Below are 24,739 nucleotides of genomic sequence, written 5' to 3'. Positions count from 1 at the left end.
CTGTGTAAATACCTGCTCGGTATGGGTAGATGACCCTCTTATATGCATCTCCATCTGAAGTAGATTGTGGCTACTCCTTTGTGAGAATGGTCTTGTTGGTGAGGATGAGTTGAGTCTGTTCTCACAGCCAAGTTGTGGCTGAGCGATCTCGCTTGCTATTAACTGCTACAGTGGAAGAAGCTGGTGAAGGAGAAACTGAGTCTCGTAGCCCATATCTTTTCCTATTTTGAGGATGTGGCAGGAGTGGCATAACCAGCAACTGAGTCATCACCAGGCCCCTGTGAGGGAGCATTGTAGCCGCCCACGGAGTCCTCGCTTCTTTGGAGCAGTAGGAGCGTTAGGAAAATCTACTGTTCCTGTAGTCTCCAAACGCATGCTGTCTGTAGCACTTGAAATGGTTCAGCTGGTCAGAATATGCCCTGCTCTCCATGGTCACGAACCAAGGTAGGTTGGTTTGCAGAGTCCTGCATTCTGCGGCTTCCTTTGATTGGTACTGAGATGCGGTGCTGTCGCACAAACAGGCAGCGAGGAGGATCAAGTACCTTTTCGTAGGTGTTGCACTCAGGAGCGTTTCATCCTTTCCGTTTTCATTCCACCTGCCCCACGCCTGGAGTGTTCTGGGTATTTCTGTGCAAAGTACACGTCGCTGTGTTTGTGTCATGGGTAAACTGCCTTCTCTGGTGCTGCCCTTCTCTCCTTTCTTTTTGCAACTTCTTTTTGCCAATATTTTTCTACACGTCTCTGGGTTGTCCCGGGAAAGGCAGCCGACACGTCGCATACACCTCGGGCATCACCACAGAGGAGCATACCAACTCCTTTTTACGATTCTCGCCAGAGCACGCTGGTAATTGAAGCCTCCTGGGCGCATGGGTACCTTTTTGCTGCCCATCCACGTTGGTCGATCTGCTTACTTACCCCGTTCACTGGAAGAAATAATTTTGAAGAAACGCTCTGACTTCCCCGTACTGGAGCAAGAAGTTGTGGCGATCTCCGTGTTTTGTAGAACTGGGAGCGTGCGTTGATACCGCTGTTGTAGAGAACGAGGCTTGCTATTTTCTCCCAGTGTCGGTCACTCCGGGAGGCACGGAGAAGAAAAGGGCTGGAAACAAGGATGCTTTCAAGGAAACTGGCGGGCCCAGTGCTGCCTTTGTACAGCAGTTTCTCCTGTGCAGCATTTTGTAGCTGTTGCTGCTCAGAGGCCGCAGAATCGAAAGAAAAGAGCTCGGGAAAGACAGCGCGCGGCAGTAGCAGAAACTGCTGGAGTATGCCAGGCGTCTGCGGGACAGTTACCCGCCTGTACTTACCTGCAGTCACGGGTGCTCTGCCGTGCGGCGTCTGCGCGCTCCTCCGCGGCTCGGTACCGCGTTCCCCGGCCAGGCTCGTCCTTTCCAGCACGGAGCAGAGGTGCGCGGCCCGCCCTGCCGCGGGCAGGAGCAAACCCGCCGAGCTGAGCCTTTGGGTGGCCGACGGCGCCGACTCCCGGCAGCTGCCGGCAGCGCGGCTCGGAGCCCGGCCCCCGGGAGCGCGGGCACCCGCCGGCTGCGGTGGCGTCGCGGCGCCTCCGGGTGCCGCTGTTGGCCGCCGCGGAGCGGCGCTGGAGCCGGAGCCGCCGGCGGAGCCGGAGCCGCCGGCGGAGCCGCCGCCGCGTCCTGCCCCCGCAGGCTGCTCGCTCGCCCGGCGCCGGCCAGAGCGGCAGCGGCACGGGCAGCAGAGGCGAGAGGCGGCGCGGCGCGGGGAGCGGCGGCGTCCGAGCCGGCGCCGAGCTCGCAGCCCTCCGGCGGCCCCCGCGTTCGGTGCGGAGAGGGGCTGGAAGGGCGGGAGGGCAGCGGCAGGAGGGAGGAGCGCGGCGAGCGGTGCCGAGGATGGCGGGCAGGCAGCGGCCGAGCCGCCGGCGAGCCGCCGGGCGAGTGCTGCTGCTGCCCGCTCTGGTGCTGGGCTTGTGCTGCCGGGCGGCGCCGGAGCGGCTCCGCTACGCCATCCCCGAGGAGCTGGGCAGAGGCTCGCTGGTGGGGCCGCTGGCGCGGGACCTGGGGCTGAGCCCGGCGGAGCTGCCGGCACGCAAGCTGCGGCTCAGCGCCGAGAAGCAATACTTCGGCGTGAGCGGGGAGAGCGGGGAGCTGTACGTGAGCGAGCGGCTGGACCGGGAGGAGCTGTGCGGCGAGGCGGCGTCCTGCTCCGTCAGCTTCGAGGCGCTGGTGCAGAACCCGCTCAACGTGTTCCACGTCGAGGTGGCCATCCGGGACGTCAACGACAACTCCCCGACCTTCAGCAAGGCGGCTCTCGACCTCGAGATCAACGAGTTCACTTCTGTCGGCACTCGTTTTCCGCTGGAGGCGGCCCGGGACGCGGACGTGGGCAGCAACTCGCTGTTGACTTACCAGCTCACCAGCAACCCGTCCTTCACCCTGGCCGTGAAGGAGAGCCCGGGTGGAAAGAAGCAGCCGGAGTTAGTGCTGCAGAAAGCGCTGGACCGGGAGAAGCAGAGCTCCTTCCAGCTAGTGCTGACGGCGGCGGATGGCGGCGACCCCGTGAGGTCCGGGACCGCCCAGATCTGCATCAACGTCACCGACGCCAACGACAACGCCCCCGTGTTCGCGCAGGACCGGTACCGCGCGAGCCTGCGGGAGGACGCGCCGCCCGGCTCCACGGTGCTGCACGTCTCCGCCTCCGACGCCGACGCCGGCACCAACGGCCGCGTCACGTACGGCTTCGGGGAAACGCCGGCCAAGGTGCTGCAGAAGTTCGTGGTGGAGGCGGAGAGCGGGACGGTGACGCTGCGGGAGGCGCTGGACTTCGAGGAGACGCGCGCGTTCAGCCTGGCTGTGGAGGCGAGGGACGGGGGCGGTCTGGTGGCGCACTGCGAAGTGGAGGTGGAGGTGCTGGACGTGAACGACAACGCGCCCGAAATCGCGGTGCTGTCGGTGTGGAGCCCGGTGGGCGAGGACGCGCCGGTCGGCACGGTGGTGGCCGTCCTGAAGGCGAGCGACCCGGACTCCGGGGAGAACGGGCGGGTGTCGTGCGAGCTGTCGGGCGAGGCGCCGCTGTCGCTCGTGGCGTCGCCGGGCGGCTCGTACAAGGTGGTGACGGCGAGCGCGCTGGACCGGGAGCAGGCGGCCGAGCACCGCGTGACGGTGGTGGCCCGGGACCGGGGCAGCCCGTCGCTCTCGAGCCGCGCGGCGCTGGTGCTGGAGGTGTCGGACGTGAACGACAACGCGCCGGTGTTCGAGGAGGCCGCCTACAGCGCCTACGTGGCGGAGAACAACGCGGCGGGCGCGCCGGTGCTGCGCGTGCGCGCGCGGGACGCGGACGCGGGCGCCAACGGGCGCGTGAGCTACTGGCTGGCGGGCGGCAGCGCGGGCGCGGCGCCGCCCGTGTCGGTGGAGGCGCGGAGCGGCGCGGTGTACGCGCAGCGCTCCTTCGACTACGAGCAGTGCCGCGAGTTCGCGGTGGCGGTGCGGGCGCAGGACGGCGGGGCGCCGGCGCGGAGCTCGACGGCGACGGTGCGCGTCTTCGTGCTGGACCGCAACGACAACGCGCCGCGGGTGCTGTGGCCGGCGGCGGGCGCGGGGGCGGGCGCGGGGGCGGCGGCGGGAGCGGCGGGGCCGTTCGAGGTGGTGCCGCGCTCGGCCGAGGCCGGGTACCTGGTGGCCAAGGTGGTGGCGGTGGACGCGGACGCGGGGCGCAACGCGTGGCTGTCGTACGAGCTGGTGCAGGCGCCGGAGCCGGCGCTGTTCCGCGTGGGGCTGCACAGCGGCGAGGTGCGCACGGCGCGGGCCGTGTCGGAGCGGGACGCGGCGAAGCAGCGGCTGGTGGCCGTGGTGAAGGACCACGGGCAGCCGGCGCTGTCGGCCACGGCCACGCTGCACGTGGTGCTGGCCGAGAGCTTGCAGGAGGCGCTGCCGGAGCTGAGCGAGCGGGCGGCGGGCGCCGACTCGCCGGCGGAGCTGCAGTTCTACCTGGTGCTGGCGCTGGCGCTCCTCTCCGCCCTGTTCCTGCTGAGCGTGGCGCTGGCCGTGCTGGCGCGGGTGCGCCGGGCCGGGCCGCCCGCCGTCCTGCGCTGCCTGGGCGCGCAGCGCTTCTCCGCGGCCGGCGCCGCCTTCCCGGCCGACTTCTGCGAGGGCACCTTGCCCTACTCCTACAACCTGTGCGTGGCGCCGGGCCGCGCCGTGGCCGAGGGCGCTTGGCCGCCGCCGCCGCCGTTGCCGGTGCCCAGCCTGCCCGCGGAGGAGCTGCTCGGCGGGGAGCCCTGCGGGAAGCGGAGCCCGAGCAGCAGCGCCGGCGCGGGAGAGCCGCCCGCGGAGCCCGACGCACCGCAGGTCTGGAAGCCCGCGCGCTCTCGCTGCTCTCCCGCAGCCTCTCGGAGCCCCTCTCCTCTTTCCCGCGGGCCTTGCGCGGGGGCTGTGGGCGGGGAGAGGGCGGCGGTGTCTGCCCGCGGGAGGGAAGGAAGGGGAGAGGGGAGGGCGCATCCCCCTGCCCCCCAGAGCAGGCAGTGAGACGCGGCACTCCGCGGTTTACCAGCTTCACCCGAGGTGTTTCCTCTCCAGCTCCAGTGTTGCCTAAAATCCTGTGAGCTGGTAACGGTGACCGCGGATCCTTCCTCATGAGAGGAGCGAGATCCGCTGATTCTGCATGACAGGTTGGGCACTGACACCTGGTGTTGGGGATTTTATCCTGGAGCAATGAGCAATGCTCTTGTCCCTGTTTGCTAGCTGGGCACAAACCCGTTAGTTAGCGGGTTGTCAATTTTGGACTCCCAAAGGAAATGTGACTGTGGCTCCACGAATGGACAAGCGACAGATTCCTTGTCCCCGGTGAAACAAGAGAATCCCCCTTTTGGGGGCTAGTGCTGATCCGTGCCTCCGTGAGGGAAGGAACGGAATAAGGGAAGGCGCATCCCCCCGCCCCCCAGAGCAGGCAGTGAGCCGCGGCACTCCCTGGTTTATCAGGCTCCCCGGTTCAGGTTCACCCGAGAGGTTTTGTCTCCAACTCTAGTGTTGTCTAGAACTCCTGTGAGCTAGTAACGGTGATCTCAGATCTTTCCTCATGAGAGGGAGATCCGCTGGTTCTGCATGACAGGCTCGGGTCTGGTACCCGGTGTTAGAGATTTATCCTGAAGCAATCTGGTGGCACCTGGTTGTTCTCTGGGCACAAACTCTTTAATTACTGCAGCGTATGAAGACACGGACCCAGAGCTTGGATCTAAGCTGAATCGTTTATTGAAGCAAACAGTGTGACTATAGACTTTCCAAAGAAGGGCAGGCCCCTCCTTTCTTCCAGTAGTGCCCTGTTCCCAGGTAAAAATAGAATGTGAAAAGAGTCCTTTGCAGCTGGCATCCCAAAGGTTGGAGCCAAGTCGTTAAGTTTTTGATGAGGCGTTTTTTGTTCCCAGGACTAGCTCCATCGGTTCCCTTTCATACGTGCTGATCGGTACCGTTTGCTTTAACACGGAGCTGCCTTTTGTTTTTCTGCTCTGGCTTTTAAATGCAAAGTCTCATGCCGCCAATTCCTTCGGCAGTCAACCTGCTTTTCATCTTCCAGAAATTAGAGGGTTTAGGTATTTAGGTAGTTAGGAAACGTGCGTGTGGCTCTATCAGTGCAGAAGTTACCGACTGTTCCTCCCTCTCCTGCCGTGTGCCCTGCCAGCTTTTGGGGGAAGGCTGCTGCAGAAATGAGAGCCCTGAGGGGATGGATACATTTTATCCAGGCGTGAGATTTCGTGTTCCTTGTAAAGTTATTTCCCGTTCTAACTGTCTGCAGGGGTTCTTCGAGTGTAGAAAGAGTTCCATGGGTCCTACATGGTGCAGCTGGGAACATGGGGGTGGCGCTTGGTGTTGCAGATCTTGCCTTCCTGAAACGTAGGTGTTTTCTCCATGAAAGGAGAAATTGCAGAATATGGGACGGGTTATTTATTCCAGGCATTGTTTCTCTATGCAGTTATTTATCTATTATTATTTTATTACTATTTAAATTTTCATTCTGGGGGGTAGTTTCCTCTTTTTTACCGTTCCTGATCTGTCTTTCCCACAAACGTGAAGATGCACGATGGCATCTAAGAAATATATCTACAGATATATCTTATAGACCTATAGCTATAGATAAATAGATACCGCCTTTCGTCTTTCGGAGCCTGTCCACTATTCTTCTTCCTTTTTCCCAGAGAGAGATGATGGACGTGGGCCATTGTGTCGAGAGGGAAATACTAAACTGAGAAATTCGGTGTGTCGCCCACTTGATGAATCGTTGTTTCGTTATTGGATCTGCCTGATTGACCTGTTCTCACCTTGAGAACATTTCTAAACCGACAAGGAAATATGCAAACCGGCAGCAATTAGGCACTTGATAAAGTCTGTTTCACACTTACAGATAGTGTAGGCTGTGCAGCTGTACTTGTCTTCTGCTGCTGCCCTACAGTGCTTTGCTGAAAAGGTGTCCTACTAACATGGAGACTCCAGGATTAGATGACTACTTTGCTACCAAGTATCAATGTTTTACACTGTAGTTTCAGGGAAATCGAAAATCAAGTTCTTGCCGCCTGTGGTAATGAGTCTGACAGCTCTGCTCCTCTGTGTGTGTGTGTGTGTGAGAGAGAGAGAGAATTGCTGTGAGAAATGTAATTTTTCTAGTTGTATGTGCTTGTAAGATGGTGATTTAGAGTTTCATCCTGGTTGTATTGAGCTTTTCCCAGCTTTTACCGGCCTTCAAATGCTACTAATGGCACTTGCTGATATGAAGTAACTGTTGACCTTTTGTCGGTATCAAAATTGCTGGGAATGTAGGGGAAAGTGAGGGCATTTTTGTGTGGAATTTCTGCATTTAGAGCTTGTTCTTTGAAGCATGTGCAGGGAGGCTTCTCCTTTCATGCAGTGTCATGGCTGATCCAGCTTTCCCTGTCAATGGTAGCTCTTGGGCATAGATGTCAACATTGCGTTATCAGTTACAGAGTCACATGTGCCCAATTGCTCAGGTGCTGAAGGTGAATGATGGTGTCTCTGAGCTGATACTGACAACCGAGTCTTTAAGATATCACTAATGCTCTTTAGAACATTTCAGGTTTCCTCAGACGAGTTTGATGAGTAGAGTAGTCCCTGTGCATGCTTATGGGTTGGGATCCTTCTTCTCCCAAGAATTTTTGTGGGAAACATTTCTTTTAGTAATGTCTGTCTGCCAAGTTAGCTTCCTTGTTGTGTGATGTTTGAGCACGCTGAAGCATTCTGTCTGCACAGAGAGAGGGCAGCTGGAAGAGTTTGCTGTGGTGTTGTTTGAAATGTCTAAAAGGTAGGTGTAAATGTTGCCTTTCTCGTAGTTTTAATATGAGCCCCATAGTTTTGGTCCAGTGCCTTTTCCTTCTCTCATTGTCCAAAGAAATGCCTTTGAGAACTGTGGTTGTGGTCTGAGTTGTGAACTCCTCTGTGATCCTCCCGTGTACTTTTTGCCAACTGGATGCTTTTCTTGTGTACCTACTACAAATGACTTAATCTGAAATGCTCAGCTATGATTCCTTCACTTCTGTGGGTTTCACATTCCTTCCTTGTTTCTTCTCATGTTCTAAGAGTGGGCATCTGTTTCCTGATAGTCCATAAAAGTAGAGATTTGTTCAAATTATCATGTTGGGGGAGCAGTGTCATGCCTACCTTGAAGGGGTTGTGCTGCCAGGACAAAGACTGGTGGCTGATGCACGGACAAGAGTTGGATACGTGCCGTGGTGCAACTAAAGGCTGTGAATGGAGAGAGAGGAGGGTGAGGTATTGGCTTCTGACCGTGAACATAGGTGGGCCAGTGTGGATTTGACTGCAGAATGATTTGAAATGATGCCCGGTGCCAAGGCCTGTGCCATTTCTGTTATGCTCCCTAGCTTTGCTGTCCATAATGGCAATGGTAACACTCTGATAATCAAGCATTTGAGGTGTGCACGTAGCACAATGATGCCTGGGTAGAACACCTTCTAACTCCTGTGTGAAACCATCTTTATCCATCCCTATGTCCCTGGCACGTTGCAATGTGGCGTTTCTTCACAGTTACACTTTCTTTGGGGCCTTTGTTTCTTGCTTCACTTTCTCCCTTTCTGGACAATGCTATTGCATTTGGAACCATGAGTGTTGTTTCAGGTCAAATGCTTATTTCAACCACTTAAATCTATTTCTTACTTGGTAGGAAAGTGAAGGAAAAGCTAAACCAGCTTCTCTTGTTTTTGTCTTAGGTTGAGAAGGAGGTTCATGACAATGTGTTTTCACATGCAGCTTTTTATTTGTAGGAGATGAAAGGCCAGAGCATAGAAGAGGTGAGAGTTGATGAATATGTCTTACAAGGGACACCCTATTAGGTAGTGCAGAATAAGGCCTTAATGTCTCATCTCTTTGAGATGATAGAAGAGGGGAGGAGGTTCCACCTAAGTCACTAGTTTGATGGCCCACCGACACTTGGATGTGAAGCGCAGAAACAAACTTTACAGCTCACAAAGAGTTATAAAGCAGGTAAGTTTCTTGCGGCTCTGGGTGCAAGGGGGATCTCTCCTCCTAGCTTGCACACCAACAGCACACTCTGCCAACCATTTCTGCAGTGCAGGTATACATATTCACTGTATGATGCAACACAAACATACTTATGCATAAGTGAGGTGGGGTTAGTTTGCGCAGTCTCAGATGTGTCTCTGGTGGTCGTTTACTTCTCCAGGGGTCTTATCTTCCTCTTTCTCTTTTGTCCTTTAGATGAACTTTAGCCATCCACGCATGCTCCATTGGTACTTGCTGATCTCAGAAGCCTTTTAACCAGTTTTAAGGTCAAGCTGACACGGTTATTCTTGTTACCTCCCTCTGTGTCTAACACTCAGTAAGTGTGGCACCTGGTCCGTTCAGTTCTGTATGAAGAGATGAGGGGTTAGTGACGGAAGGTGTGCAGGGTGTCCCCAACACGGTCACCCAAAACATGCTGGCCCCTGAGTGGAGAGAGATGGGTTTGATGGGTGGCCTGGGAGCTGGATGAGGAACTGGCTGGATGGCCGCATCCAAAGAGTTCTAGTCCATGGCTCAGTGTCCAAGTGGAAACAAGTGCCATGTCCCTCAAGCATCTGTACTTGGAGCAGTGCTCTTGAATGCAGATAAGTGATATCGTCACCAGTGAGAGAGACAGTGGGAACAAGGCACCTTCTGATAAGCCGTGGATGCCCCATCACGGTAAGTGTTGAAGGAGTGAGGGGACAGGGCTTTGAGCACGTTGAGCTGGGGAAGGATGTCCCTGCCTATGGTACGGGGGCTGGGTGGTGGTGTGCTATGACACCTTTATGGTATCTTCCAACAAATATCATTCTTTGGTTCTATGGAAGAGGTGACCTGGCTCTGCTCTTTGCTGTTATCAAGCCCTGATATATGAAGGAACAGAAGAAGGACGGGGCTTCTGTTTATCAGAAACACATTCATAAAGGCTGCTCTGCTATCTGCTCATAGACACATTGCCTTTGATGTGAACTATTTGTCTGTGTGATCGTTCTTCTCCCTACAAGAAAAATCAACAGTGGGACCAACGTCAGAGACTTCCATGAGCAAAAGGAGGCAATGCACAGAAACCCTTTGCAGTTAGAGTTCCATCTTGATTACATTAACAGCAGCTGAGCTGCTTCTGTTCCTGCTCTGCCTGATTGACCTGCAGAGGCTGTTCCCACCTTGGATGAATATAAATGTGTATAAACTCTACAAACTCTAAAATTCTGTGGACAATCAAAAAGGAAAATCACACGTGACAGTCCTTCACCTTTGCTTTTTCATCCATTATTAGCGGTGTCTTTGGAGGCACCAATAAATGGCAGCCAGCAGTGGCAGCCGTAGTGCGAGGGGTTAACTTGGTGTGGATGGGAAGTGCTGATCCTGCCTCCCTGAGGGAAGGAGCAGAATCGGGGAAGGCCCATCCCCCTGAGAACAGATCTAAACCGACCAAGAAATGTGCAAATCGGCAGCAATTCAGCACTTAACAAAGTCCACAACAAGGAAGAGATGAATACTTTCCTGCCAATCATCAATGTTTTACACTGTAATTTCAGGGGGAAAGAAAGTGAAGTTCTTGATGCCTGTGGTGATGAGCCTGTTAACTCTGCTCCTGTGTGTTTGCGTGTGTGGGTCTGAATATCACGTTTTATACTGAAAAGCCTCTTTTCCTGCCGTTCTACAAGCCATTCCAGCAAATCTACTTCAAAAATCTGCTCTGGGGAATGTGTCAGAAACTCGTAATATTCGAGACGTCATAGTAAATAATAATAGTAATAATTAAAAAAAAAAAGTATTTTCCGTGAGCGATCTGTCCATTGGAAGCGATTCTTCCCGTGCTCCACAAGTAGCAGACATCGCTGACGAAGAGAAGGGCGCCGAGGAGAAAAGCCCGCGCAGGAAATCCCGGGTGTCCGTTGGAGGGCGGATCTTCATCGCTGCTGGTTCTGTCGGCCGGGGCGGGGGGAATGAAGGCGGCTGGAGGGCGCGCTTTGGATGTGCAGAGAGGGAGAGGGCAAAGCCGTGCGCCCGGACTGCTCCCCGAAGCTGTGCGAGTGGCGGAGGAGGTTGTGCTGCGGGGGCTTCCCGAGGGGCTTCCCGAGGGGCTTCGAGTCGTCGCACTGGACGCGTCGGATCGGAGACGACCTTCGTGGGCGCTGCGAGTCGGTTTGTCGGCGCGGCAGAGAGCCCACGGTCACGGGAGGGCTGTGCCTCGGCGGTGTCCGGTCTCGGTCGGAGGAGGAAGGAGGAGCTCGGGGGGCGAAGCGGCCGCGGCGGAGCTGAGCGGCGGGCGGGCAGCGCCGCGTCCGTGGCGCCGGGGCCGTCCCCGCGAGCTGTCCGTGGGCAGGGCAGGGCAGGGCAGGGCAGGGCAGGGCAGGGCGGGCAGCGCTCGGCAGCGCTCGGTGCCTGCAGTGCCGGGAGGAGGCTGCGGGCGCCGCTGTTGCCCGAGGAGGAGCGAGAGGAAGGCCGGAGCGCTGCAGGCAGCCCCGCCCGCTGCGGCCCGGCTCGCTCGCTCGCTCGCTGGCTGGCTCGGCGGCCGGGCGGTCTGCGAGCGTCCCCGCGGTGCGGAGCCGTGCTGCAGCGAGGCGGAGGGGCCGGCGGCAGCGGCCGGGAGCGGCGAGCCGGGGCCGGAGCGGCGAGTGGGAGCCGGAGCCGGGGCCGCGGCGGAGATGTGCGCGGCGGGGAGGCGCCGGGGCCGGCGGGAGCGAGCCCTGCTGTGGTGCGTGCTGGTGGCGGCGTGGGAGGCGGCGTGGGGGCAGCTGCGCTACTCGCTGCCCGAGGAGATGCCGAAGGGCTCGTTCGTGGGCGACGTGGCCGCGGACCTGGGGCTGCAGCTGCCGGCGCTCGGCCCCCGCGGCGTCAGCCTTGTCTCGGCAGGTAGGACGCCGTATTTCGCCCTGCACGGGAAGACGGGCCATTTGGTGACGGCGCAGAGGATAGACAGAGAGCAGCTGTGCCGGCTGCAGGAGAGATGCGTGTTGCGCTGCGAGGTGATCGCGGAGGGGGAAATGCAGGTTTACGAAATCGAAGTGGAGATCACGGACATTAACGACAACGCGCCCAGCTTCCAAGAGGCAGAAACGGAGCTGAGAACGATCGAGACGACAGCGCCAGGTTCGCGTTTTCCGTTGGCCCGGGCTCAGGACCCGGACTCGGGGCCGAATTCGGTGCGGAGCTACGAGCTGAGCGGCGACGAGCACTTCTCGCTGGCCGTGCGGGCGGGCCCCGGCGGGGAGCAGCGTCCCGAGCTGGTGCTGGCGAAGGCGCTGGACCGGGAGGAGGCGGCGTTTCACGAGCTGGTGCTGAGGGCGAGCGACGGCGGCGAGCCGGCACGGACGGGCACGGCGCGGATCCGCGTGGCGGTGCTGGACGCGAACGACAACGCGCCCGTGTTCGGGCAGGCGGAGTACACGGCGCGTGTGCCCGAGGACGTGCCCGTGGGCTCCACCCTCCTCACCGTCACGGCCACCGACGCCGACGAGGGGACGAACGGGCACGTGAAATACTCCCTGAAGAAAGAGGAAGACATGGCATCGGAGATTTTCCAGCTGGATGCGGAGACGGGAGCGATCACGCTGGTGCGGAGCCTGGACTTTGAGGAAGGCCACTTCTATGAAATGGAGATGCAGGCACGGGACGGTGGGGGACTTTCTGACACGGCGAAAGTCACCATTACGGTGACCGACGTGAACGACAACGCGCCCGAGATTTCGGTGCGGTCGGCGCTGGGCGAGATCTCGGAGGACGCCCCGTCGGGGACGGTGGTGGCCCTGCTGCACGTGCAGGACCGGGACTCGGGGCCGAACGGCGAGGTGCGGTGCTCGCTGGGCGGGGGCGTCCCGTTCCGGCTGCAGAGCTCGCAGGGCAGCTACTACCGCGTGGTGACGGCGAGGGAGCTGGACCGGGAGGAGGTGTCGGAGTACAACGTGACGGTGCGGGCGGCGGACGGCGGGTCGCCGGCGCTGTGGAGCAGCGCGGTGCTGGCGCTGCGCGTGCTGGACGTGAACGACAACGCGCCGGTGTTCGCGGAGGCGCGCTACAGCGCCCGGCTGCCCGAGAACAACGCGGCGGGCGCGCTGGTGCTGACGGTGCGGGCGGCGGACGCGGACTGGGGGCAGAACGCGCGCGTGCGGTACCGGCTGGCGGAGGGGCGGGTGCGGGGCGCGCCGCTGTCGTCGTACGTGTCGGTGCAGGCGGAGACGGGCGCGCTGTACGCGCTGCGCTCCTTCGACTACGAGGAGGTGCGCGAGGTGGGGCTGTGGGTGCGGGCGGAGGACGGCGGCGCGCCGGCGCTGAGCAGCAACGTGTCGGTGCGGCTCGTGATCGTGGACGAGAACGACAACGCGCCGCAGGTGCTGTACCCGCCGCCGGCGCCGGTGCCGGTGCCTGGCGTGGGCGCGGGCGCGGGCGCGGTCGCGGTCTGGGCGGGCGTGGAGCTGGCGCCGCGCTCGGCGGAGCCCGGGGCGCTGGTGGCCAAGGTGGTGGCGGTGGACGCGGACGCGGGTCAGAACGCGTGGCTGTCGTACGAGCTGGCCAAGGCGACGGAGCCGGGGCTGTTCCGCGTGGGGCTGCACAGCGGCGAGGTGCGCACGGCGCGCTTCCCGCTGGCCCGCGACGCGGCGCGGCAGAGCCTGGTGGTGGTGGTGAAGGACCACGGGCGGCCGGCGCTGTCGGCCACGGCCACGCTGACGGTGGTGCTGGCCGAGAGCGTGGCCGAGCTGCTGTCGGAGCTGGGCAGCGCGGCGGCGGCGCCGGGCGAGCCGGCCGGCAGCCTGACGCGGTGGCTGGTGGTGGCCGTGGCGGCCGTGTCCTGCCTCTTCCTCGCCTTCCTGCTGCTGCTGCTGGCGCTGCGCCTGCGGCGCTGGCGCCGCTCGCAGCTGCTGGCGGCGGGCAGCGGCGCCTTGCGCGGCGTGCCGGCCTCGCACTTCGTGGGCATCGACGGCGTCCGCGCCTTCCTGCACTCCTACTCGCACGAGGTGTCGCTCACGGCCGACTCGCGCAAGAGCCAGCTCCGCTTGTCGGGCGGCAGCTGCTGCGACACCCTCCCGGCCCGGCCGCCGCCCGACGAGCCCGCGCCGCTGCTCGGGGAGGACCCCGCCGCTGCCCCGGTGAGTTCCTCCTGCCAGCCCCACTTGCTGCGCGACCTCTCCCCGCGCTGCTCTGCTCTGCCCCTTCCGTGCCGAGTCGTGGCTCCTGCCGCGGGAGGGGGAGGTCCGAGCAAGGCAGCGGCTCCCGCAGCAGCCGGCGCCGTGTGCCGGTGCCACTTGCCCGCGGGAGGCGACCGCGGGGTTGCGGCTCAGCGCCCCAGCGGGAGAAGGGGGGAGTGGCCGCGAGAGTCTGCGGGTGGCTGCGTGGGAGGGGCACTGCGGGAAACGGGAGGTCTGTCTTGCTGGTTCCCGCTTTCTTAAGGCCGTTTGAGCGAAAAGGGAGCTGGGCGTGCCTTGGCTTGACACTCCCTGCTACGGCAAGAGCCGTCTGAGGGCGGGCGGGGAGAGACTGGGAGGGAGACGTAATTCCCCCAGTGAAGGTGGTCAACGGCCCGGTCTCTCCCTGAGGAGCGCTCCTCTTTTACTTTTAGCCCCTTGCTGTTTCTTCCCAGAAGACTGGTGAGCCGACAAATGCATCTTCCTCCTCAGTACAGAGCTGTAACGATATCGCAGTGAAGTGCATGGATTGATGGTGGTGCCCGCTGAAGAGAAATAGTGTGGTCAGCTGGTCCTTTGATGCCGTGCGCTGGCAAGTTATAAGGGTCAAAGAAGAGTATGGAAGTTGTGAAGGTTTGAGGACAAGAGGGTTGGGATCTGTGCGTAGAGGGGCTGTTGAAGGACACAGAAGAGATGGTTTGCTGCTCTCTGTGATCAGTGCCCAGCTGTAGTATGTGAGTTTCTTCCTGCGAAATAAGTTTCTTCTGAGCCATGTTGGTGCAGCTGTACTGGGAGTCTTGGGAGGTTCCTCCTGTATGCTCGCAGGTTGTTGATTCATAAAGAACACCTTAATGATGTATTTATGACAAATGACATCATGAGAGATTTAGGAAGAGCAAAAGTTTATCCCCATCCTACTAAGCACCTTATTTATGTAGCTCCTCTAAGTGCCATCATCTCCCAGAGTATGTTGCGGTCCTTTCCTTTCTGCAGGGGTTAACTTCTTGCCTTCCTCGTAGTGAAGATGTAAAGGTGGCCCACTGTGTCTGAGGGTGTGTGGATGGTCACATCTGTTACACTTGTCTGACTGTCCCATATCTGCATTTCATGTTTACAGCTGTGCAGCGAAAGATGTTCCTAGGTATGTTTCCCTCAAATATTGCTGTAAGAAATGCTTCTCCCTGTCACATAGACATGAGGAAAAGTCAAATATTATCTATGGTGGGGCAAAGTTGTCTGTGTGACATTTTTTTGTGGTGGAGTCTATGATGATGATTAGTGACAACCCATGTGAGCTGTGAGGGGTTTGAGGAGAGACTTGGTGATGCTGTGTGTAAGGAGCACAGGGTTGTGCAGACTAGGTCTGTGTTTTGATAATTACCACGGTTTATTGTAGGACTACAACAAATGAGTCTGAATGTTTCTTTAGTATTGGAGATGACACATCTCCACTTGTCTCCAACTGGCCAAGCTTTGGGTTCATCAATTTTCTCTCCTGTTGCGTGATGTTTCCTGTGCATGGAAAATATTGAACATAGATGTACATTTTACTTTGAGCTCTGAGTCATGTATCTTCCATGTTGCCCACGTGCTGAAGAAGAATGATACAATGTTTTTGTGTTGATACTTTGATGACCGAGTCTTAATGAGAGCTCTCTACTGCTTATGCACTTGAGAAGTTTTTGCTGTTATTTGAACTGCTGTGATGAGCAGAGATATCTCTTTGTATGTGTCCATGTTGTGATTCTTGTTCTCCGAGGAGGAGAACTGTGTGTGCAAGTTTTCCTTCAGTGGTGTCTCTCTCTGCAGGTTTCTGTCCTGTTGCATGATGTTGGCAGACTGAAAAATTCTCTCTTTAGATATAGGGCAGGTGAAAATTTTTGCTGCTCTGTAATGTGTAATGTCTACAAGACATAAAGATCTTGTAAAATTTCCATTTTTGCTAGTTTTTAGGTAAGGCCCACAGTTTATTTCCAGACATGATCCAGTTTTAACTGTTTGACGACTTTACACTGAGGAACGTTGGCTATGGTCTTTGGTGTAAGTTGCTGTGTGAGTGTCCGGTGCACTTCTTACCAACCGGATACCTTTCTTGGGTAGCTAATAGAGTTGCCATAATCTGAAATATTAAGCTGTGATTCCTTCACTTATTTAAGTTTCCCATTATTTGCCTTACCTGTTGTCCAACTCTATATCTGGGCATCATTGTGCCCCGCAACCCCTGAAGCATCAAAAGAAAGATCTCTTCTAATTCTTAGGCTGGGGAGCAGTTTCCATCCCGACCTTGACAGTGTTCAGCTGGCAAGACAAAGACTTTGCTAGCCCTCTGTTTCCCTAAGGTGTCCTTGAATGAACTGCCCTGTTGCCTGTGGCTGACACGTGGCCAAGAGCGAATATTGTCCATGGTGGAACTAAAGGGTGTGAATGCAGAGCGAGGGGGGCGAGGGGCTGGCTTTGGCCCAGGCAAAGGGGTGGCTCAGGGTGGTTTGGGCTGGGCAAGGGTTTGCTGTCAGGCCTGGTGCCAAGGCCTGTGCCATTTTTGCTGTGATCCTGGTTTCCCTGTCCTGAAAGGCAATGGTAGTCCTCCAATCACAAAGTGTTTGCACAGTAACTGTGTGGGTAAGATGCTGCTGCATGGGTAGAATGGCTCATAACTCCTGTGTGAAAGCTCCTTTATCCACCTCTGTCTGCCTGTAGCTTTGCCATGTTTCTTCATAGGTGTAATTATTTATTGTTTCAGGCCTTTGTTTCCTGGAATGTCGTGGCTCATTGCTCATTTTGGTAATTTTTTTATTCTTTTGAAGCTGAGACTGTTTTTCCTGCATGAAATACTTTAATCACCTAAAACAAAAATTTATCTGTGAGGAAAATTAAGCTGAGGCTAAAACAGGGTCCGTTATAATTCTTCAAAAGACGTATCTTCAGAACAAGGTCCATGACAAGGTGTTTACACTTACAGGCTCATATTTATGTGAGATGAGCAGGCCACACATTAGAAAAATTGTGGAGAGCTGATGACTTTGTCTTAAAGTGAACCCCCTTCTGCAAAGTCCAGAGTAAGACTTTAGGGCAGCACTTGCATCTTGAGAGCTCAGGGACTTTCAGGTTCTCCCAGGGATGAATTTCCACGCCTGCAGTGAATACTGAGACACCTTCCCGGTGAGTTTCTGTGACACCACTTTCTCTTCTAATGCTTGCTCGCCTTGTTCGTCTGATTTATGATTTTGCTGTTCTTTTCCTGGTCTCCTATGTACGTAGGTTTAATTGTAACAATCTGCAGAGCTTCGTTTAGCAAAGTGTGATGTGTTAGTGCCTCTTGCTCATGCCAGAGCGGCTGTGAAAGGCAGGAGATGTGAGGGTATCTTTGTGTTCTGTTACAGTCTTTGGGGAACAGAGGTAAACATGACCTCAGTGGAGGTCTCATCTCTGTGGAGCAGTGCATGTGATAAATGAGGGGAGGAGATTCCTCCTAGGCCATCAGTTTGATGACTCATTCTCTGTTGGATGGCTGCTCGCCTTTTGCTTCGGTTTGTGCTCATTCATGTGATTTGGAATCCTGGGTTTCTCCTTAGAATGGTGGTAATTAGACAGATTTACCACCCTTGTGGGTGTGACCATGGTGCATCAATACTCTCATGATCTGGTTTTGTCAATCCTGAGGAGGTCGGAAGCAAACCCGCAAGCTGTGTAGGGCTGGAGAGAAGACAGGGGAGCTCTGTGTGTGAGGCTACAGAAGAGCAGATGGTCGTTTCCTTGCTTGTGAAAGTAAACAGAAGCGTGAGCCTAATGGAGTAGAAAACGGTGTATCATTTCTGTGCTTTTGGGCCTTGTAGAGAAATGCACCTTCCCTTCCTGGTACATGTACGTGGCCTGATCATGGTGCATGTTAGAGATATTTTGTTTTAGCATCTGGCCCTTTGATGTTATGTTCTTGTAAATGATGAGGGTCAAAGAAGACAACGAAGCTGTGAAGGTTTGGAGACAGGAGTGGTGGGAGCTGTGCGTGAGGGGCTGTTGAAGGACACAAGAGAGAGGGTTGGCTCGTTCCCGTGTTCAGTGCCCACCTGCTGCATCATGCAATGTGAGTTTCTCCTTGCCAAAGAAGTTTCTCCTCAGCCATGTTATTGCAGCACCACTGGAAGCCCTGGGAGGTTCTTCCTGTGTGCTTGGTGGTTGTTGTTGATTCATTAGTGGCACCTTAATGATGTTCTTATGACAAATGACATCAGGGGAGCTTTGGGAAGAGCAAAACTCCTTAATTTTAACTCCTCCTGAACACCTTAATTATGCACTGATGCTAAGTACCATGGTCTATCAGAGTATGTTGTAATGCTTGTTTTTCTGCAGGGATTAAGTTCTTGCCTTGCTTGTAGTGATGAGATAAAGGTGGTTTCTTTCACTCGTGTTTCCTTAAATGTTACTTGTAGAATTGCTCTTGCTTCTCAGATACACATGGGGAGGAGTCAGTGCAAGATGGGTGATGGACTGACCTCGAAGCTGGATAAGTGGGGGTTGTATGCTCCATCTGGCTGGGTGGTGCTTTAATAGGGTACCTGGGGACAAGGCCTCTGGCGCTTACACCAAGACCCCTTTTCCCATGTCCTAAATGGGATGACAATCCTCTCAGAAATTTCATGGCAAGCAATATCGATAGATGTGCAAACGTGCTTCAGTTGTACTATGTCTAGGAACTGCTGTGCAAAATGTCGTATTTCTAGTTGTATGTCCTTGTAAGATGGTGATGTAGAGTTTCATCCTGGTTGTATTTTGCTTTTCCCAGCCCTTACCAGCCTTCAAATTTTATGAATGGCTCTTGCTGATATGAAGTAACTGCTGATCTTTTGTTGGTCTTATATGTGCTGGGAATGTAGGGGAATGGGAGTGTAAATTTGTTAGGAATTTCTCCAAATCAACTTGTTCTTTGAAGCGTGTGCAGACAATCGACTCCTTTCATGCAGTGTCACGGCTGATTCAGCTTTCCCTGTCAATGGTAGCTCTTGGGCATAGATGTCAACATTGCGTTACCAGTTACAGAGTCACATATGTGCCCAATTGCCCAGGTGCTGAAGGTGAATGATGGTGTCTCTGAGCTGATACCGACAACTGAGTCTGTAACGGAGCTGCATATCACTTACGCTCTTTAGACCATTTTGGTTTTCTTCTAATGTGTGTGATGAGTAGAGAAGTCCCCATGCATGCGTCTGTGTTGGGATCCTTGTTCTCGCAAGGAGAATTTTTGTGGGAAACATTTCTTTCAGTGATCTCTTGAGGAGAATCACAGACTCCGGCAACTCTATAAGAGTCAGAAACCGAAATCCCCTAACTGCCGATACAAGTTCGTTTATAAATCTTCCTAGCAACTGGTCACACATAAACAGAAGGCTTGATTGGTTCCATGCATTCTTCACACACTGGTCACACGCCTAAGATGAACATTTGATTAGTTATTATCCCCTGTCCATAATACACCAGACAATTCATTGGCTACAATTAGTTACTGCTATCCTAAGCCTATTGGTTAATTAAATCTTACAAGCACAAACACAATGTTCTATACACTTTTAGTCCAGGTTAGAAGATCTTCTAATTTCTGTGTAAAGCCTCCTTTAACCATGACTATGTCCCTGCAATGTTGTGATGTGTTTCCCCAATTCTGGACAGTGCTTTTGCATCTGGAACCATGTGAGTGTTGTTTGAGACCAAATGCTTATTTCAACCACCTAAGACTAATTTTTATTTGGGAGGAAAATGAAACAAAATCTACACGAGATTCTCTTATTTTTGTCTTAGCTTGAGAAAGAGGCCCATGACAACGTGTTTTCACTTGCAGCACTTTATTAGTAGGGAGACTGAAAGCCAGGGAGAAGAAAAAATGAAGTGAGAGGTGATGAATAAGTCATAAAAAGAGCGCCCGGCTATGTAGTGCAGAGTAAGGCTTTAAGGTCGCATCTGTGGAGAGGAATTGGTTTGATAAAAGAGAGGAGGATCTTCCACCTAAGTCACTACTTTGATGGTCTGTTCACTCTTGGGTGACCGCTCTTATTTTAATTCAGCCATTCCTCATTCATGTGTTTGAGAACCCTCTGTTTCTCCTGAGGATGCTGGTGAGCAGAGAAGTTACTCCCTTCTTCATGTGATTGTGATCCATCATCATCACACGATACTTTGTTGACAATTCTGAGAAGGTCAGGAGCAAACCTGCAAGTTGTGTAGTTTTGGAGATAAAACTCATGGGAGATCTGGTGTTGGGGTGCCGAGTTGGTGATTTCTCTGCTTGTCATAGTTACTCCCTTACACACACGACTGTGGTACCGTGCATCCAATTGGAGTTTCTTCTGCTCAGCAAGTGTGGCCTAAGAAATGTGATTGCACCTGGTCCCTTCAGTTCTGTATGAAGAGATGAGGGGTTAGTGATGGAAGGTGTGCAGGGTGTCCCCAACACGGTGACCCAAAACATGCTGGCCCCTGAGTGGAGAGAGATGGGTTTGATGGGTGGCCTGGGAGCTGGATGAGGAACTGGCTGGATGGCCGCGTCCAAAGAGTTCTAGTCCGTGGCTCAGTGTCCAAGTGGAAACAAGTGCCGTGTCCCTCAAGCATCTGTACTCGGAGCAGTGCTCTTGAACGCAGATCAGTGATATCGTCACCAGTGAGAGAGACAGTGGGAATAAGGCACCTTCTGATAAGCTGTGGATGCCCCATCACGGTAAGTGTTGAAGGAGAGAGGGGACAGGGCTTTGAGCACATTGAGCTGGGGAAGGATGTCCCTGCCTATGGTACGGGGGCTGGGTGGTGGTGGGCTATGACACATTAATGATATCTTCCAACAGATATCATTCATTGGTTCTATGATAGAGGTGACCTGGCTCTGGGCTTTGCCATTATCAAGCCCTCATGTATGAAGAAACAGAAGAAGAACAGCGCTTCTGTTTATCAGAAACACATTCATAAAGGCTGCTTTGCTATCTGCCCATAGAGGTGGACACATTGCCTTTGATGTGATCTATTTGTCCGTGTAATCGTTCTTCTCCCTAGAAGAAAAATCAACAGTAGGACTAGCATCAGAGACTTCCATGAGCAAAAGGAGGCAATGCACAGAAACCCTTTGCAGTTAGAGTTCCATCTTGATTACATTAACAGCAGCTGAGCTGCTTCCATTCCTGCTCTGCCACGACTGTTTGCCTGCGGCTCAGGGAGGTGAGGAACAAGTCCCCTGCAGCCGATCGCGGCTTTCCCCGCACCCGGTCCCTCAGCCACCTGATCAGTTGTTATTGCATCTGCCTGATTGACCTGCAGAGGCTGTTCCCACCTTGGATGAATATAAATGTGTATAAACTCTACAAACTCTAAAATTCTGTGGACAATCAAAAAGGAAAATCACACGTGACAGTCCTTCACCTTTGCTTTTTCATCCATTATTAGCGGTGTCTTTGGAGGCACCAATAAATGGCAGCCAGCAGTGGCAGCCGTAGTGCGAGGGGTTAACTTGGTGTGGATGGGAAGTGCTGATCCTGCCTCCCTGAGGGAAGGAGAAGAATCGGGGAAGGCCCATCCCCTGAGAACAGATCTAAACCCACAGGGAATATGCAAATTGGCAGCAATTCTTCACTTAATGAAGTCCACAACAAGGAAGAGATCAATATTTTCCTGCCAATCATCAATGTTTTACACTGTAATTTCAGGGGGAAAGAAAGTCACGTACTTGCCTCCACTGGTAATGAGCCTGTTAACTCTGCTCCTGTGTGTTTGCGTGTGTGCGTCTGAATATCACGTTTTATACTAAAAAGCCTCTTTTCCTGCCCTTCTGCAAGTCATTCCATCATGTCTACTTCAAAAATCCATACTGGGGATGTTGGTTTTGGACGAACGGTTTAAAACTCGGAATATTTGAGACGTCATAGTAAAAAACAAAAAAAAAAAAAAAAGAAAAGAAAAAAAAAAAAAGTCTTTTTCCGTGAGCGATCTGTCCATTGGAAGCGATTCTTCCCGTGCTCCACAAGTAGCAGACATCGCTGACGAAGAGAAGGGCGCCGAGGAGAAAAGCCCACGCAGGAAATCCCGGGTGTCCGTTGGAGGGCGGATCTTCATCGCTGCTGGTTCTGTCGGCCGGGGCGGGGGGAATGAAGGCGGCTGGAGGGCGCGCTTTGGATGTGCAGAGAGGGAGAGGGCAAAGCCGTGCGCCCGGACTGCTCCCCGAAGCTGTGCGAGTGGCGGAGGAGGTTGTGCTGCGGGGGCTTCCCGAGGGGCTTCGAGTCGTCGCACTGGACGCGTCGGATCGGAGACGACCTTCGTGGGCGCTGCGAGTCGGTTTGTCGGCGCGGCAGAGAGCCCACGGTCACGGGAGGGCTGTGCCTCGGCGGTGTCCGGTCTCGGTCGGAGGAGGAAGGAGGAGCTCGGGGGGCGAAGCGGCCGCGGCGGAGCTGAGCGGCGGGCGGGCAGCGCCGCGTCCGTGGCGCCGGGGCCGTCCCCGCGAGCTGTCCGTGGGCAGGGCAGGGCAGGGCAGGGCAGGGCAGGGCAGGGCGGGCAGCGCTCGGCAGCGCTCGGTGCCTGCAGTGCCGGGAGGAGGCTGCGGGCGCCGCTGTTGCCCGAGGAGGAGCGAGAGGAAGGCCGGAGCGCTGCAGGCAGCCCCGCCCGCTGCGGCCCGGCTCGCTCGCTCGCTCGCTGGCTGGCTCGGCGGCCGGGCGGTCTGCGAGCGTCCCCGCGGTGCGGAGCCGTGCTGCAGCGAGGCGGAGGGGCCGGCGGCAGCGGCCGGGAGCGGCGAGCCGGGGCCGGAGCGGCGAGTGGGAGCCGGAGCCGGGGCCGCGGCGGAGATGTGCGCGGCGGGGAGGCGCCGGGGCCGGCGGGAGCGAGCCCTGCTGTGGTGCGTGCTGGTGGCGGCGTGGGAGGCGGCGTGGGGGCAGCTGCGCTACTCGCTGCCCGAGGAGATGCCGAAGGGCTCGTTCGTGGGCGACGTGGCCGCGGACCTGGGGCTGCAGCTGCCGGCGCTCGGCCCCCGCGGCGTCAGCCTTGTCTCGGCAGGTAGGACGCCGTATTTCGCCCTGCACGGGAAGACGGGCCATTTGGTGACGGCGCAGAGGATAGACAGAGAGCAGCTGTGCGAGAGTGGGCAGCAATGCGTGTTGCGCTGCGAGGTGATCGTGGAGGGGGAAATGCAGGTTTACGAAATCGAAGTGGAGATCACGGACATTAACGACAACGCGCCCAGTTTCAGGGAAATTGAGTTGGAGGAGAGAATGAGCGAAACGACAGCGCCAGGGTCGCGGTTTCCGCTGTCCGAGGCTCAGGACCCGGACTCGGGGCCGAATTCGGTGCGGAGCTACGAGCTGAGCGGCGACGAGCACTTCTCGCTGGCCGTGCGGGCGGGCCCCGGCGGGGAGCAGCGTCCCGAGCTGGTGCTGGCGAAGGCGCTGGACCGGGAGGAGGCGGCGTTTCACGAGCTGGTGCTGAGGGCGAGCGACGGCGGCGAGCCGGCACGGACGGGCACGGCGCGGATCCGCGTGGCGGTGCTGGACGCGAACGACAACGCGCCCATGTTCGGTCAGGCGGAGTACACGGCGCGTGTGCCCGAGGACGTGCCCGTGGGCTCCACCCTCCTCACCGTCACGGCCACGGATGCCGACGAGGGGACAAACGGACACGTGAATTACTCCCTGAAGAACATCCCGAAAAAAGCCTCGCAGATTTTTCAGCCGGATGCGGAGACGGGAGCGATCACGCTGGTGCGGAGCCTGGACTTCGAGGACGCTGCTCTGTACGAATTCGATGTGCAGGCACGGGACGGTGGGGGTGTTTCTAATAGAGCAAAAATCACCATCACTGTGACTGACGTGAACGACAACGCGCCAGAAATTTCGGTGCGGTCGGCGCTGAGCGAGATCTCGGAGGACGCCCCGTCGGGGACGGTGGTGGCCCTGCTGCACGTGCAGGACCGGGACTCGGGGCCGAACGGCGAGGTGCGGTGCTCGCTGGGCGGGGGCGTCCCGTTCCGGCTGCAGAGCTCGCAGGGCAGCTACTACCGCGTGGTGACGGCGAGGGAGCTGGACCGGGAGGAGGTGTCGGAGTACAACGTGACGGTGCGGGCGGCGGACGGCGGGTCGCCGGCGCTGTGGAGCAGCGCGGTGCTGGCGCTGCGCGTGCTGGACGTGAACGACAACGCGCCGGTGTTCGCGGAGGCGCGCTACAGCGCCCGGCTGCCCGAGAACAACGCGGCGGGCGCGCTGGTGCTGACGGTGCGGGCGGCGGACGCGGACTGGGGGCAGAACGCGCGCGTGCGGTACCGGCTGGCGGAGGGGCGGGTGCGGGGCGCGCCGCTGTCGTCGTACGTGTCGGTGCAGGCGGAGACGGGCGCGCTGTACGCGCTGCGCTCCTTCGACTACGAGGAGGTGCGCGAGGTGGGGCTGTGGGTGCGGGCGGAGGACGGCGGCGCGCCGGCGCTGAGCAGCAACGTGTCGGTGCGGCTCGTGATCGTGGACGAGAACGACAACGCGCCGCAGGTGCTGTACCCGCCGCCGGCGCCGGTGCCGGTGCCTGGCGTGGGCGCGGGCGCGGGCGCGGTCGCGGTCTGGGCGGGCGTGGAGCTGGCGCCGCGCTCGGCGGAGCCCGGGGCGCTGGTGGCCAAGGTGGTGGCGGTGGACGCGGACGCGGGTCAGAACGCGTGGCTGTCGTACGAGCTGGCCAAGGCGACGGAGCCGGGGCTGTTCCGCGTGGGGCTGCACAGCGGCGAGGTGCGCACGGCGCGCTTCCCGCTGGCCCGCGACGCGGCGCGGCAGAGCCTGGTGGTGGTGGTGAAGGACCACGGGCGGCCGGCGCTGTCGGCCACGGCCACGCTGACGGTGGTGCTGGCCGAGAGCGTGGCCGAGCTGCTGTCGGAGCTGGGCAGCGCGGCGGCGGCGCCGGGCGAGCCGGCCGGCAGCCTGACGCGGTGGCTGGTGGTGGCCGTGGCGGCCGTGTCCTGCCTCTTCCTCGCCTTCCTGCTGCTGCTGCTGGCGCTGCGCCTGCGGCGCTGGCGCCGCTCGCAGCTGCTGGCGGCGGGCAGCGGCGCCTTGCGCGGCGTGCCGGCCTCGCACTTCGTGGGCATCGACGGCGTCCGCGCCTTCCTGCACTCCTACTCGCACGAGGTGTCGC

The 24,739-nt window shown here is 57.1% G+C and overlaps 3 protein-coding genes across 3 annotated transcripts; 2 read left to right on the top strand and 1 right to left on the bottom strand.

Moving 5' to 3' along the window:
- Window positions 1-1,862: 1,862 nt before the first annotated feature.
- On the top strand, window positions 1,863-4,844 carry LOC122153262 (protocadherin gamma-B5-like). Its single transcript, XM_042790503.1, has 3 exons — window positions 1,863-3,542; window positions 3,654-4,316; window positions 4,710-4,844. The coding sequence occupies exons 1-3, from the start codon at window positions 1,863-1,865 to the stop codon at window positions 4,842-4,844; spliced, it is 2,478 nt and encodes an 825-aa protein (XP_042646437.1).
- A 5,963-nt stretch (window positions 4,845-10,807) lies between these two features.
- Window positions 10,808-13,897, top strand: LOC122153225 (protocadherin gamma-A10-like). The gene has a single exon (XM_042790029.1). The coding sequence runs from the start codon at window positions 11,144-11,146 to the stop codon at window positions 13,880-13,882; it is 2,739 nt and encodes a 912-aa protein (XP_042645963.1). The 5' UTR covers window positions 10,808-11,143; the 3' UTR covers window positions 13,883-13,897.
- A 9,450-nt stretch (window positions 13,898-23,347) lies between these two features.
- On the bottom strand, window positions 23,348-24,739 carry LOC122153227 (basic proline-rich protein-like; the record flags this gene model as incomplete). The annotated part of the gene is made up of 1 exon (XM_042790031.1): window positions 23,348-24,739. A coding segment is annotated over one exon (1,311 nt), but the record flags the coding sequence as incomplete, so codon positions are not given.

This window comes from Tyto alba, unplaced genomic scaffold (genome assembly GCF_018691265.1).
Source record: "Tyto alba isolate M040663 unplaced genomic scaffold, T.alba_DEE_v4.0 Super-Scaffold_17, whole genome shotgun sequence".
Taxonomy (NCBI): Eukaryota; Metazoa; Chordata; class Aves; order Strigiformes; family Tytonidae; genus Tyto; species Tyto alba.
The sequence above is the reverse complement of the archived record's forward strand: the minus strand, read 5'-3'. Positions and strand labels throughout refer to the sequence as shown.